This window comes from Spermophilus citellus (genome assembly GCF_964194105.1).
Source record: "Spermophilus citellus genome assembly, chromosome: 2".
Classification (NCBI taxonomy): domain Eukaryota; kingdom Metazoa; phylum Chordata; class Mammalia; order Rodentia; family Sciuridae; genus Spermophilus; species Spermophilus citellus.
Genome location: NC_138183.1, coordinates 193,579,829 through 193,592,065, shown reverse-complemented (window position 1 = coordinate 193,592,065; position 12,237 = coordinate 193,579,829). Strand labels below are relative to the sequence as shown.

At 36.8% G+C, this 12,237-nt stretch overlaps 1 protein-coding gene across 1 annotated transcript in view; it reads right to left on the bottom strand.

Annotated features, from left to right (window-relative positions):
* C2CD3 (C2 domain containing 3 centriole elongation regulator) overlaps positions 1-12,237 on the bottom strand; it is a 147,564-nt gene that overhangs the window by 63,403 nt on the left and 71,924 nt on the right. Inside the window, exons 17-22 of the mRNA XM_081263133.1 lie at positions 11,095-11,275; positions 8,534-8,717; positions 6,725-6,897; positions 5,733-5,856; positions 1,257-1,525; positions 481-570 (exon numbers count right to left, since the gene is read on the bottom strand). Coding sequence (XP_081119259.1) covers positions 481-570; positions 1,257-1,525; positions 5,733-5,856; positions 6,725-6,897; positions 8,534-8,717; positions 11,095-11,275 — 1,021 coding nt within the window. The remainder of the gene's footprint in view (positions 1-480; positions 571-1,256; positions 1,526-5,732; positions 5,857-6,724; positions 6,898-8,533; positions 8,718-11,094; positions 11,276-12,237) is intronic.

The following is a 12,237-nucleotide window of genomic DNA, read 5'->3' as shown; positions in this document are numbered from 1 at the left end:
GCTCTAAACAAGATCAGAGAAAATATTTTACAAAATGCTATGTAATGTAATGGGTATTGCCATATTCTCGTCCTCCTCCTCCTCTCTCTTTTTCATCATCATCATCATTCTTAGAGTAGGATGAATACAATGAATAAAATGTTTTAAGCTTCATTGTTTTATTTGAAGACATTTGGAATGATTAGGCAAGATTGGGGAATAAAATTGAGGCTTTAATATGCCTTTGAGCAAAGCTTTGAAATATCTAGAAGGGTTCAGAAGCTTATGCACATTTTCAAGGAAGCCAGACAAGATTACCTCTTTTTTAAAAAACTTTATTTATTTATATTATGTGGTGCTAGGATCGAACCCAGTGCCTCACACATGCTAGGCAAACCCTCTACCACTGAGCTACAGGCCCAACCCAAGATTATCTCTTGAAGGGAAGTGAATGGGCATTGACAAGGGTAGGGTCAGAAAGTGATAATTTAGGATCCTTACCAGATCTCTTGACTAGCAGCTCTTTGGTTGGAATCTTTACTACTCCAAGCAGATACTCTTTGCATGACTGGATACTGGCTATACTACTGACTGTTAAGGAAAAAAAGAAAATTATTTTGTGGTCTATTGATTAAGGAGCTTTTGTTTACAGTATAGTCACATAATCTTCTACTTATACTTACTGAATCTCAAGTATTGAAAGATGCTTTAGAAATTATCTTGCTCACTCACATTCTAGTTAAAGTCTAAATGCCTTAAAAAAAATTTTTTTAAAGAGAGAGTGAGAGAGGAGAGAGAGTGAGAGAGAGAGAATTTTTAATATTTATTTTTTAGTTCTCGGCGGACACAACAACTTTGTTGGTATGTGGTGCTGAGGATCGAACCCGGGCCGCATGCATGCCAGGCGAGCGCGCTACCGCTTGAGCCACATCCCCAGCCCAAAATGCCTTAAAATTTTAAAAACATTTTATTTTGAAAAAATTACAGGCATACAGAAAAGTTGCCAAGAATATCATAATGAATTCTTAGGCATCCTTCACCTAGACTCACACATTAACATTTGGATTCAGTGCTTTTCTCCTTCTACACTAACTCTACACACACACTTTCTCTCTTCACACACAAACTTATTTTTTGTTATACCCTTTAGACATAAATTGCAGGAATCATGACCCTTCACCTTGAAACACTTCATCAATGTGAATCTCCTAAGAAAGGCCATACCATTCAAATTAGCCTCTTTTAATTCTTACTATGATGAGTCATTTGGTGCTTACCTGACTTGGTATTTTCATGATAAATACCAAAAGTAATTTCTGCAAACTCTAATTGTTCTGCTAGGAAACAGGCCTCTCCACTAGAATATTGAGTGACCAAGTTACATGGGAACTCTATGTGGTGGGAGAACTCAGGACAGAAGGAACAGGCCACAGGGCGGGTTCTACGCTGTTCTCCTTTGGGCAAGAACGAGAGATGAGTGGTGACAGAGGCATTGACTCCAACTGTGGCACTAAACTGTAGAGCGGGATCTTGCTCAGCCAAAGCCCTGTAGGGAAGAAGGGTGGGAATGAGAAGAAGGTATACCATGATATTACTAGAAATCAGTTTGACTGCCTAGAAAATATCTTGACTCCTTCCATGAAACCATACAATTTGACAAGTTGCAGCAGTCACTCATTTTGCGAAAGACAGAGGCATGCTGAGTGTTTTTGTGGTTTGTAGAGTGATCTTTTTTTTTCCCCCAGAAGAAATGGACTGTTATATTTGTTAAGTGATATATATATATATATATATATATATATATATATATATATATATATATATTTTAATCTTTATTTTTATGTGGTGCTTAGGATCGAACCTAGTGCCCTCACGCATGGTAGGCAAGTGCTTTACCTCTGAGCCCCAGCCCCAGCCCCTAGAGTGATCTTTTGATCTGTTCTTATTTTTTTTTAATTTTTTTTTTAAAGAGAGAGAGAATTTTTTAATATTTTTTTTTTTTTTTAGTTTTCAGCGGACACAACATCTTTATTCGTATGTGGTGCTGAGGATCAACCCAGCGCTGCGCTCATGTCAGGTGAGCGTGCTACCACTTGAGCCACATCCCCAGCCCTTTTGATCTATTTTTAAATAAGATTATAGAGCAGTCTTGTTTTTGTCTCACTTTTCATGGTCACAGAGTGGTTTTATCTGATGCTGATATTCTGTGAGATTATGTTCAGCAAGAAAATACCCAAGCCTAGCTATGAATGCCAAATGGCTTCCCAGATGTCAGGGGTTGCTTTGTTCTTCCCTGTACAGATGTTCCATGATATACAGATAGAATATGCAGATCTTTAATGGCCAGTCATAAAGAGTAGTTTTTTGTACAGGCATAGTATGAGACAAATCCTCTGACCCCCAAATCCCTAAGGGAACAGACAAAAAGGTCACCTGTTTTTGCAGCATTTCCTGATATCCCTCTAAAGCAGACTTGGGAGCCTTTTCTTCTAAGATCCCCACTGTGCATCATATATATATATTCAGAGGGTGGTAATTTGGAGTTACACAGATCTTGGTTTGAATCCTGGCTCCATCATTTCCTTATTGTATGATCCTGGACAAGTTACTCAATCTCCTTCCAGTCTCAAAATATGGTTAATAAAAGGATATGACAAAAAACTAAAAGTGTATATATATATTTGGATGTTTATTGCAATTTCACTTCTAATAAAAAAGGAAAACAACCTAAATAATCATTAATAGAAGATTAAAGTGTGTCCATACAACAGTATTCTGTGAAGTTTTTGCTATGCCTAGGATATTCTGTAAAGTTTATGCTATGCCTAGGAAAAATGAGGCAGAAATAAAATGAATGCTAGTAGTCGTTAAAAAATAGTCATAGGGTATTTTGAAGATACCATTAGATAATAAATACAAAGCAAAGAACCTGCCTATGGGTAGTGAAAAGACTTTTAATAGGGAACTCTCAGAGATGGCAGTGAAATGGCAGAATGGCTTGGGCTCAATGTGGTTTGAATTCATTCATTTACAATTATTTGCTGAACATGTGCTCTGGGTCATGCACTGAGTTCAAGGTTGGGTATATAGTGAAACAGCTATAATTTCTCACTCTATGGAACTTAAAAGACTACTGCCTATGTTTAAGAAAAAATTTCTTCTCAGTTAAAGATCAGGTGAGTTGGAAGATGCAAGTGAATAAAAAAGAAGTGCCTACTTTAGACACCAAGAATATCCATAAGATGAGGAATGGTGTCTCTTGAGAGAAGGTTGACTTTAGAGCACCTGTCATCAAATATCAGACTGAGATTCAAAGGAAGGGAACATTTAGAAGACCAAGACATCTTCTAAATGAAAGGCAATGCAAAGCTTACTTCAAATTTTACTATATTCTGTTGGCTTTTAATAAAGGTGACATTAATTTATCAATACAAGTGGATGTAATTATAAAAATTCATACATTTGTATAGTTTTTGGCAGCTTCTAAAGTGACTTCATATTTTTAAATTTTTATTCTGATCCTTATAAAAATCAGGACAGATAAATTCCAGTTTTTAGATGAAGAAAAGTAGGCTCAGAGAGGTAAATAAATCAGCCCATGATCATGCTTAGCTACTAGGAGATGGGGGTAGGACTAGAAGCCATAGTGTCTGATTTTCTAGTGTAGTTCTGTTTCTATTACACAGTGCTTTGTCTTATATCCTGTCGAACTCCTTCAACTATCAGAAGAGTGCAGTGTTAGAACTGGCAAGCTTCTTGCTATTCTTTTTTGAAACTGCCACACAGACAAAATCCCTTTGAATCCTCAGAGAGAATTATTGAGTATTTTATGATTCAGTCTCTCAGAGATGTGCTGAGTAATATTTGAGACCTTTTCTGACAATTAACCACTAGTTAATTTAATGTTGTACTGAAGAATTCTGATCTTGGCTGGGTCTGCCACAGAACACATATTCTAAATATACAAGTTTCATACCTTCATGCCTTTGCACATGTTCTTCTCTTTGACTAGAATAACTTTCATCTCTCTTGGGCATCTTGGTAACTACTACTCTTCTTTGAAGACTCAGACTATAATCCCAATGGCTCAGGAGGCTGAGACAGGAGGATCATGAGTTCAAAGCCAGACTCAGCAAAAAGCGAGGCGCTAAGCAACTCAGTGAGACCCTATCTCTAAATAAAATACAAAGTGGAGTTGAGGATGTGGCTCAGTGGTTGAGTGCCCCTGAGTTCAATCCCTAGTAGCCCCCACCCAAAACAAAAGAGTCAGACTAAGATATTTTGAAGGGCTTTGAATGCTAAGTTAAGGAAGTTGGACCTTATTCTGCAGGCCAGTGGTCCCTAAAGAGAAGCATCCAGCTTAGGAGTTTCATAGAGCAAATGTTCAGGCACAGAAAGAAAATATTTAAACTTTTTTATCTGCTATCTCATATATTAAAGTTTTCCTATTCATCCTATGGTATATTTTATTATGTATTTAACATAACAGTACAGTAGTACATGAAGATGATTTATACATGAATACATATACATATTTTTAAAAGGTATGCTAATTTTTTTTATTAATAGAAATGTACAATTCCTATCAACAATAGGAAACCATCAAAGGTTTTCATGTAAGGGAGTGATCTGACTAAAAACTGCCCTAATGCCACTTTCTCTGACACTAAGATATTTTGGGCAGTTAAAAAGTCTTTTGGGAGAAGTTAGTGGAGGAGGAGCCTTAGGAGTTCTATTTCTTACTGTTGTTGCTAGAACTATTTTATATGGTGGGGGGACAGAGAAAAATTCAGAAAGTGACTTAGAGTAGTTATTCACAGCCTAGTGGGGGAATATTCATGCATGCCAATAATCCAAACAGAATAATATGTGCTACAACCAAGGTGCTAATACACAAAGGAAAAACCACCAACTCTGCCTCCAGGTAGGAAGAAGTAAAGGAAGGCTACTTATATGTTGCAAAGTCTTGAAGGAAAATAGGAATTTAAGTTGACAGGAGGAGGAGGATGAACATTCAAAGCCAAGAGAAGTATGAGCAAGACTTGAAGGAGGTGAAGGAGGGCCATGGCTATTCTACATGGCTTCCTTTTCTGAGCAGAGAAAACAACAAGATAAAGGCCTGGAGGGGGAAATGTGCTTGGTATGGATTGAAGAAACAAGAAATCCAGTGGCTGAAGAGGAGTAAATAGAGTGGAGACTATCAGGAAGAGACAAGGCCACAGAAATAATGGGGTCAAATCATGTGGGGACTTAAGGCTATTTCAAGGACTCTGGCTTTTACTTTGAAAGAGATGGAAAGTCACTGGTGGGTTTTAAATAGACACATATCAAGGTCTGATGTGAGTTCTCATAGGATCATTGACCATTATGTTGAGAACAGACTGAAGGGAAACAAGATGAAAAAACAGGAGTTAGGACTAAGAGACTAAAATGAGTTAACATGGGTTTATAAAGGAATTGCAGTGACTGGGCATGGCATGGCTTAAGGATGCAGGGCATGACCATAGCGGTAAATATTTTAAAAAGGTAGAGGATAAAATCACTGGATAAGGTCAAGGAACTGAGTTGCAATAACAGTTAAATTAGCAAAGTTTTTAAGTGATTTACTTAAATTCTGAAATGCTTTCTTAACAGACAAAAAGTTGGGTTAAGAGCTATAAATTGTACATAAGAAAATTATGGACATGTGAGATCATACTATATGAACTACAGTAGAAAAAGGTTTGAAAACTGCTTTTCTAAAGTGGACTTACTTGGCTGCTGCTTGCAGACCACAGGCTCTGATAATCTGCACTGAGATGGAGACAGTTCGGGCAGCAAGAACTCCCTCTGTTGTTCTTGAACTTCGCCTATACCTTAGGCCCACATCTAGTAAACCTGAAGAATGAGGGCAAAAGGGGAAAGATTAAAAGGTTGGTTAGCAGAATCTCTGTTCTACACAACCACAAAGTCCTAGAGAGGAAGGCTGAAAGGAGAAACACTATAATCATATTGAATAATAAGGGGCCTTAACACTGAGAGAATCTCTCCATGGTCAGAAACACACTAAATATTATATTTTAGGGTTAATAACTATATGTGATCTTTTTTACAAAAAAAATTCTACCATCATGTCTCATTTCAGGGAAAGCCTTAAGGAATAACTGAACAAGTTGATCAATGAGGGGCAGGAGCATATGGCAGGAACATTTTGGCAGACACTCTTCAGCAAGCATGTATAGTGTACAGCAACTTGATTTAGGAAGCTAATCCTAGATAAATTTGGAAGGCAGATCAACCTGCTGGAACCATCAGGTTGTAATGCCTTTCAAAACTCCAAACTCTAGTTAATCCCTTCCAAAAATTTAAATCCTAACCTTCTCCTCTCTTACAGTAAATTCTCAGCTCAAGCTCACTATATTTCATCAAATCTACATTATGTTGTCTTAGAAAATAATTCTCCAAGTGCACCTATATAACACTTAGAATTTATGCTATGAAAGCTTATTAAACACTTGTTAAAGTTTAAGGTGACATGAGGCAAGAGACACTTATACCATCTTTAGAACTCTGACTTTTCTAGAATTATATGAAATTTTGCAGTGTATATTCTACATTTATTTTTTCTGGGACGGTGTCTCATAGTTTTCATCAGATCCTCAAAAGGGTGAATACCTCAAAAAGTAAAGAATTGCTAATTTAGAAAGAAAAGGGATATTTATATATACTGATTTTGAAAGGGAAAGACAAACTAGTCTTCAATTACCTGATAACTGATTCCTCAAATCCTCCCTGTTCTCAAACCTGGAGGTTAAAGGGAGATTAAAGGTCTGTATTCCCACATCCTCACGGTGCTGCATGGTTACCATGGCACAGATCCTTGACAATGGCAAGATTCCTTTGGCGACCATCTGGTCTCTCACATTAGGATAATAGTATCTATAAACCACAAAAGCACAAGCTGTTAATTGGAAGAATTAGATAATGAATGACTCAGTCAGCTTAGGGATTAGCTTTCAGTATTTAGTTATCTTCGCAGCCTGATTGATATTGGTGATACACATCTTTGGTTGTCTAGAGAAATTCACCACCTATTACATGGAGGAGCAACCCCATAAATTATAATCTGAGTTCAGGACACAGCCCAGCTTCCCAAAGGCTTTCGTTTGAGATTATCTGTATATGCCGTGGGCCTCTGGAAATAGTTGCTCCCTACAGTTTCCAACCTGAAGTAGCAAAAATGTTTCTGGATGGAGCAGTCCCAATCTCTTTCCTGGCTCATCCTCATCTCTGGGCCTAGACCCTTCTAATTTGGAGAAGTAATAATGAAGATCTGTCAGTACTTACTGTATTTCTTCCTCATGTCAAAACAATCCATTTTCAGATTATGAAGCTATAAATCAAACCTAGGAGGTTTAAAAAATAATTCTGCACTTGCTTTCTACCTGACTATATTTAGAAAACATTTCTGGCATAAGACGGTAGTCTTCTCTAGTTCTATATTTGACACTGTTTTCCTTTCTTTTATATCTATTTTTCATAATCATTTTAGTTGATTTCTTGGAGGTATGGATGCAAGTAAGTGAAAGAGACTAGATATGTGTATATTTTCTACAAATCTTCTACCAAAGCCAGCAACATTAAATGGATTTATATTTTTATGAAAGACTACTCTTCTGGTGATGAAGGACAGATTACAAGAAATGAGTTTAGAAGTGCAGAGACCATTATGGAGGTTCTGATAGTAACCAGGCATCATATAATAAGGGCGTGAATCAAGTAAGGTGGTAAGAGAAGCCCCTAAAAGTTGAATGATATATTTAAAAGATAGTAGGAGGGGCTAGAGTTGAAGCTCAATGGAAGAGTGCTTGTCTAGCACATGTGAGGTTTGATCCTCAGCACCACATAAAAATAAATAATTAAAATAAAGGTATTTTAAAAAGAGAAAGAACCAAGAAATAAACAGTAGGAGGCTGAAAATAATAGGAACTCACTTGCAATGTGAGTAATGGTTAAAGTATGAGATTCAGCCAGGTGCACACCTATAATCCCAGTGACTTGAGAGGTTGAGATAGGAGAATCCCAAGTTTGAGGCCAGTCTGGTCAACTTAGTGAAACCCTGCCTCCAAATAAAATACAAAAGGCTAGGAATATAGCTCAGTGGTAGAGTATCTCTGAGTTCTATCCCCAGTATCAAAAAAATAAAAAAAGAAAGAAAGAAAAAGAAGTATGAGACACAAGGCTCCTGAGACTCTAACAGACTGTAGAAAAAGCTAGACAATAGTCACAGTCAAAAGAAGAATATAAAATGGGTCCAAAGGGGCTGTTTAACTCTCTTACAATAATTCCTAGGTTGGCTAAGAATAAGATTCTTTATAGGGGCTGGGGATGTGGCTCAAGCAGTAGAGCACTCGCCTGGCATGCACGGGGCGCTGGGTTCGATCCTCAGCACCACATAAAAATAAAATAAAGATGTTGTGTCCACCGAAAACTAAAAAAATAAATATATAAAAAAAGGATTCTTTATAATTGTGCACTTCCTTCCTGGCATAAGACTGGGTCGCCCATACTGTACCTGCACCAGATTTCAAACTGGACTCCACCACCAGGCACAAGACCCTGTGCAGAGAAGACACTTAGTAGGAGCCTTTGTACTGGAATTTCAGTTGGTAACAGGAGAGAGTGATGATGCTCACTATTAAAGATGGGATCTGGAACGCAGAGTGTGGTTGCAGTTCTGAAGGACTTCAGAGAAATTCCTTTGGAAAAGAAAAGCAATTCAGAATATCCAACAAATCATTAAATGTTTTATATGTCACAGGAAAGTGATCACATAAATAGAAAACTAAGCAGGTACTATCATTCTTACTTCACAGATGAGGACATGGACTTAAGGTTTCACAGTTAGCCTGAAGGTCTTAGAGCTACTAGGTGACAGATCTAGAACCAGAATCTACATTTTCTGTTACTCCTCCAAGGTCCACATCCCTAATGGCTATGGTTCCCTAAGTTTTCATGCTAATAGAGAAGAAAGAGGTCCCTTTGCTGGTGGACAGTGTATGAAAGTTTCAATTTTTACACATACTGCCAACACTCTCTCCAACGTCTCTCTCCTTTATATTTTTTAAAATTATTATTTATTTATTCTAATTAGGTATGACAGAATGCATTTTAATTCATTGTATGCAACTGCAGCAAAACTTTCACATTTCTCTGGTTGTACACAATGTAGCATCACACTATATGTGCAGTCATACGTGAACACCTATGATGTCCATCTCATTTCATCATCTTTCCTGCCCCCATGCACCCTTCCAACCCTCCCTCCCTTTGTCCAATCAAAGTTCCTTCATCTTTCCCATGCCTCCCCACTCTCTGTTATGGATCAGCATCCACTATTCAGAGAGAACATTTGGCCTTTGGTTTTTTGGAATTGGCTTACTTCACTTAGCATGATATTCTCCAGCTCCATCTATTTACCTGCACATTCCATAATTTTACTCTCTTTTAATGCTGAATAATATTCCATTGTGTATATATACCACAGTTTCTTTATCCATTCATCTATTGAAGGGTCCTTTTAAAATTATATCATTTTGGTGGGTGTGAAGTGTATTTCATGGTGGTTTGGATTTGTATTCCTCAAATGACTAATGATGCTCTGTATCTGCTACAGCTTGGATGAAGTCTGTCCCCCAGTGGTTCATGTGCTGGAATGCCCCAGGTGATACTGAGAGGTGGTAGAACCTTTAGGAGGCAGGGCTTAGTGGAAAGTAGTTAAGTCACTGGTGGCACTGACCTCAAAAGGGATTAATGGTGGTCTTGTGGAGTAAGTTAGTTTTTCTGTTTATTTTTATGTGGTGCTGAGGATTGAATCCAATGCCTCACATGTGCGAGGCAAGCACTCTGCCACTGAGCTACCACTGCAGTGCAGTAAGTTAGTTTTTTGAAGAGCAAGTTGTGAGGCCACTCATGCGCTTGGCTCTTTAGCACACAGCACTTTCCCATTTTGCTTCTCCATCACATTGTGACTCAGATACCAGAAGTGGAATTGATAGGGCTACTCAAACTTGAACTTTTAGCCTCCAAAACTATAAGCTTAATAAACCTCTTTCCTTTTTAAAGTAACTTGTTCAGGTATTTTGTTATAGCAATGGAAAATGGACTAATATAGCACTTTCTGTTTATTAGCCATGTATGTATCTTTGAAAAATGTCTGTTCAGGTCCTTTACCCACTTTTTAAAAAAAATGTATGGATTTATAACAGTTCTTAATATATTCTGCACATAAATCTTTTATTTGAACCCCAAAATCAATACTGGCAGCACCTGGCAGTCTTTAATAGACATGTGCAGAACGGCAAAATGTTTGAGTTGCCAGATTTGCTCATTTGCAGCTGAGATCAAATAAAGTGAGACTCTGCCTTCTAGTTTTAGCTATCAGAGACGATCAGAAGATGGAGATGGTAGGGGCAGTGCAGTGTAGTGCACAAAACTTGAGTTCTGGGTCCAGCTGGATAGGTTTTGAATCTTAACTTTGCCATTTGTTATTGAGGTTAAGTTACTTAACACTTACAAATCTCATTTTCTCTTTTGTAAAATGAGAAAAATAGAATCTACCAGGATAAGTTGTTTGTAGGATTTTAGATTATGATTTATGTGAGATATGCATATGTACATATTTCTTTAAGAGTAATGGTTCAGTATTCCCTAATTTTCTAATGTCTTCACAGTAATTTTACAGAGTATGATTACTGCAAATAATAAGAATCAACTATATATGTATAAAAAAGGGAGCAGCCATGTGAACAATAAATATGGGGTAAAATGCAAATAATCAATAGATCCAGGTGAATGTATACAGAAATTCTTTGTATCATTTTTATAAGTGCTCTGTAAATTTGAAATCATATCAAAATAAAAAGTTACAAAAACTAGTTTAAGAAAAAAGACACATTAAAATTTTAGCTCATGTCCTGTTTTATAATCTAGGTTAGATTAGAAATATTCAGCAACACAAAATTCACTCAGAAAAAAAATTTCCTAAATATGTCCAAAAAAAAAAAAAAAAAAAAAAAAAAAAAAACCAAAAACCTACACACACAACAAGAAGAAGGCCTAATCTTCCAAACCTACCATTTTCAAGGAATTCAGGTCCTTTGAGCACACTGGACTGGGAGTCTTGAAATGGAAAGTAATACTGGATATAACAATCCGCTTCTCCCCAGACTGTTGTCTGAAGCGGGACTAGACCTTTAACCATTTCTATATGGAATTCAAAGTGGTGCTCCATCAATCCATTTCCTTGGCCCTCTGCCTATTAAAAGAAACAGAAACACTGGTAAGCTTTAAAGAGAACCTTGCTTAGAATATTCCTGCTTATCTATAAAGTCTGAGTATAGATGAAGAAATAAGTGAACTGGCTGACACTAAAACAGATATTAAAACAGTTTTTCTTGTATACAGGATAATTGGACTAAGCTGAAATTATTCTAGGTCATGAAACTAAATTAATATTAGGAAATCCATAAATGTATTTTCATGCATTAATAGCACAAAGAGAAAAAAGCATTTTAATCTCAATAATGCTAAAAAGGGATGTAATAAAATTCAATATTTGATGAAAGTTTTTAGTACACTAAGAATATAAAGCTATTTCTTTAATAGGAAAAAGAATACACATTTGAAGCAAACAGATATTAACTTACTTATTATTTCTAAGTAAGTTAGGAATTAATGCTTGGAATGTCCAATAACAATAATAGAAAGGACTCCTGGAGGGAGGTAGTGAATAATTGCTACTGATGGTAGGCATTACTACTAATAATAATTAATCATGTACTGAGTATTTATTATCAGCTAGACACTTCCACCTGTATTAGCTAATTTAACATGCATAGCAAATAACAGTGGAAGCAGGGTTTGGATTCAGGTAGTCTTACTCTGGATCCAGTGTTCTTTACCCCCATCCTATACAGAATTCACTAACATTAGAAAGGTGATTACTAGTATTATTCAAAGGGGGAATTTGGGATTAGGATATGAGGGAAACATCTTAATATACACATTTAACATTCTGATTATTAATCCAATCAATCTGGAACAGAGATTGCATAAAGTGTTTGCTCTGAAATCTAAAAACATATCAGTGTGCCAAGCCAAAGGAACCTGCCTAGATCCCTGGCTGGCCATGGATGGACAAATTAGGTCAGTCAGGGATCCAGGCAGGTTCCTTTGGCTTGGATGTCTATACTACACTCAAAAATTTTTCTTAGGGAA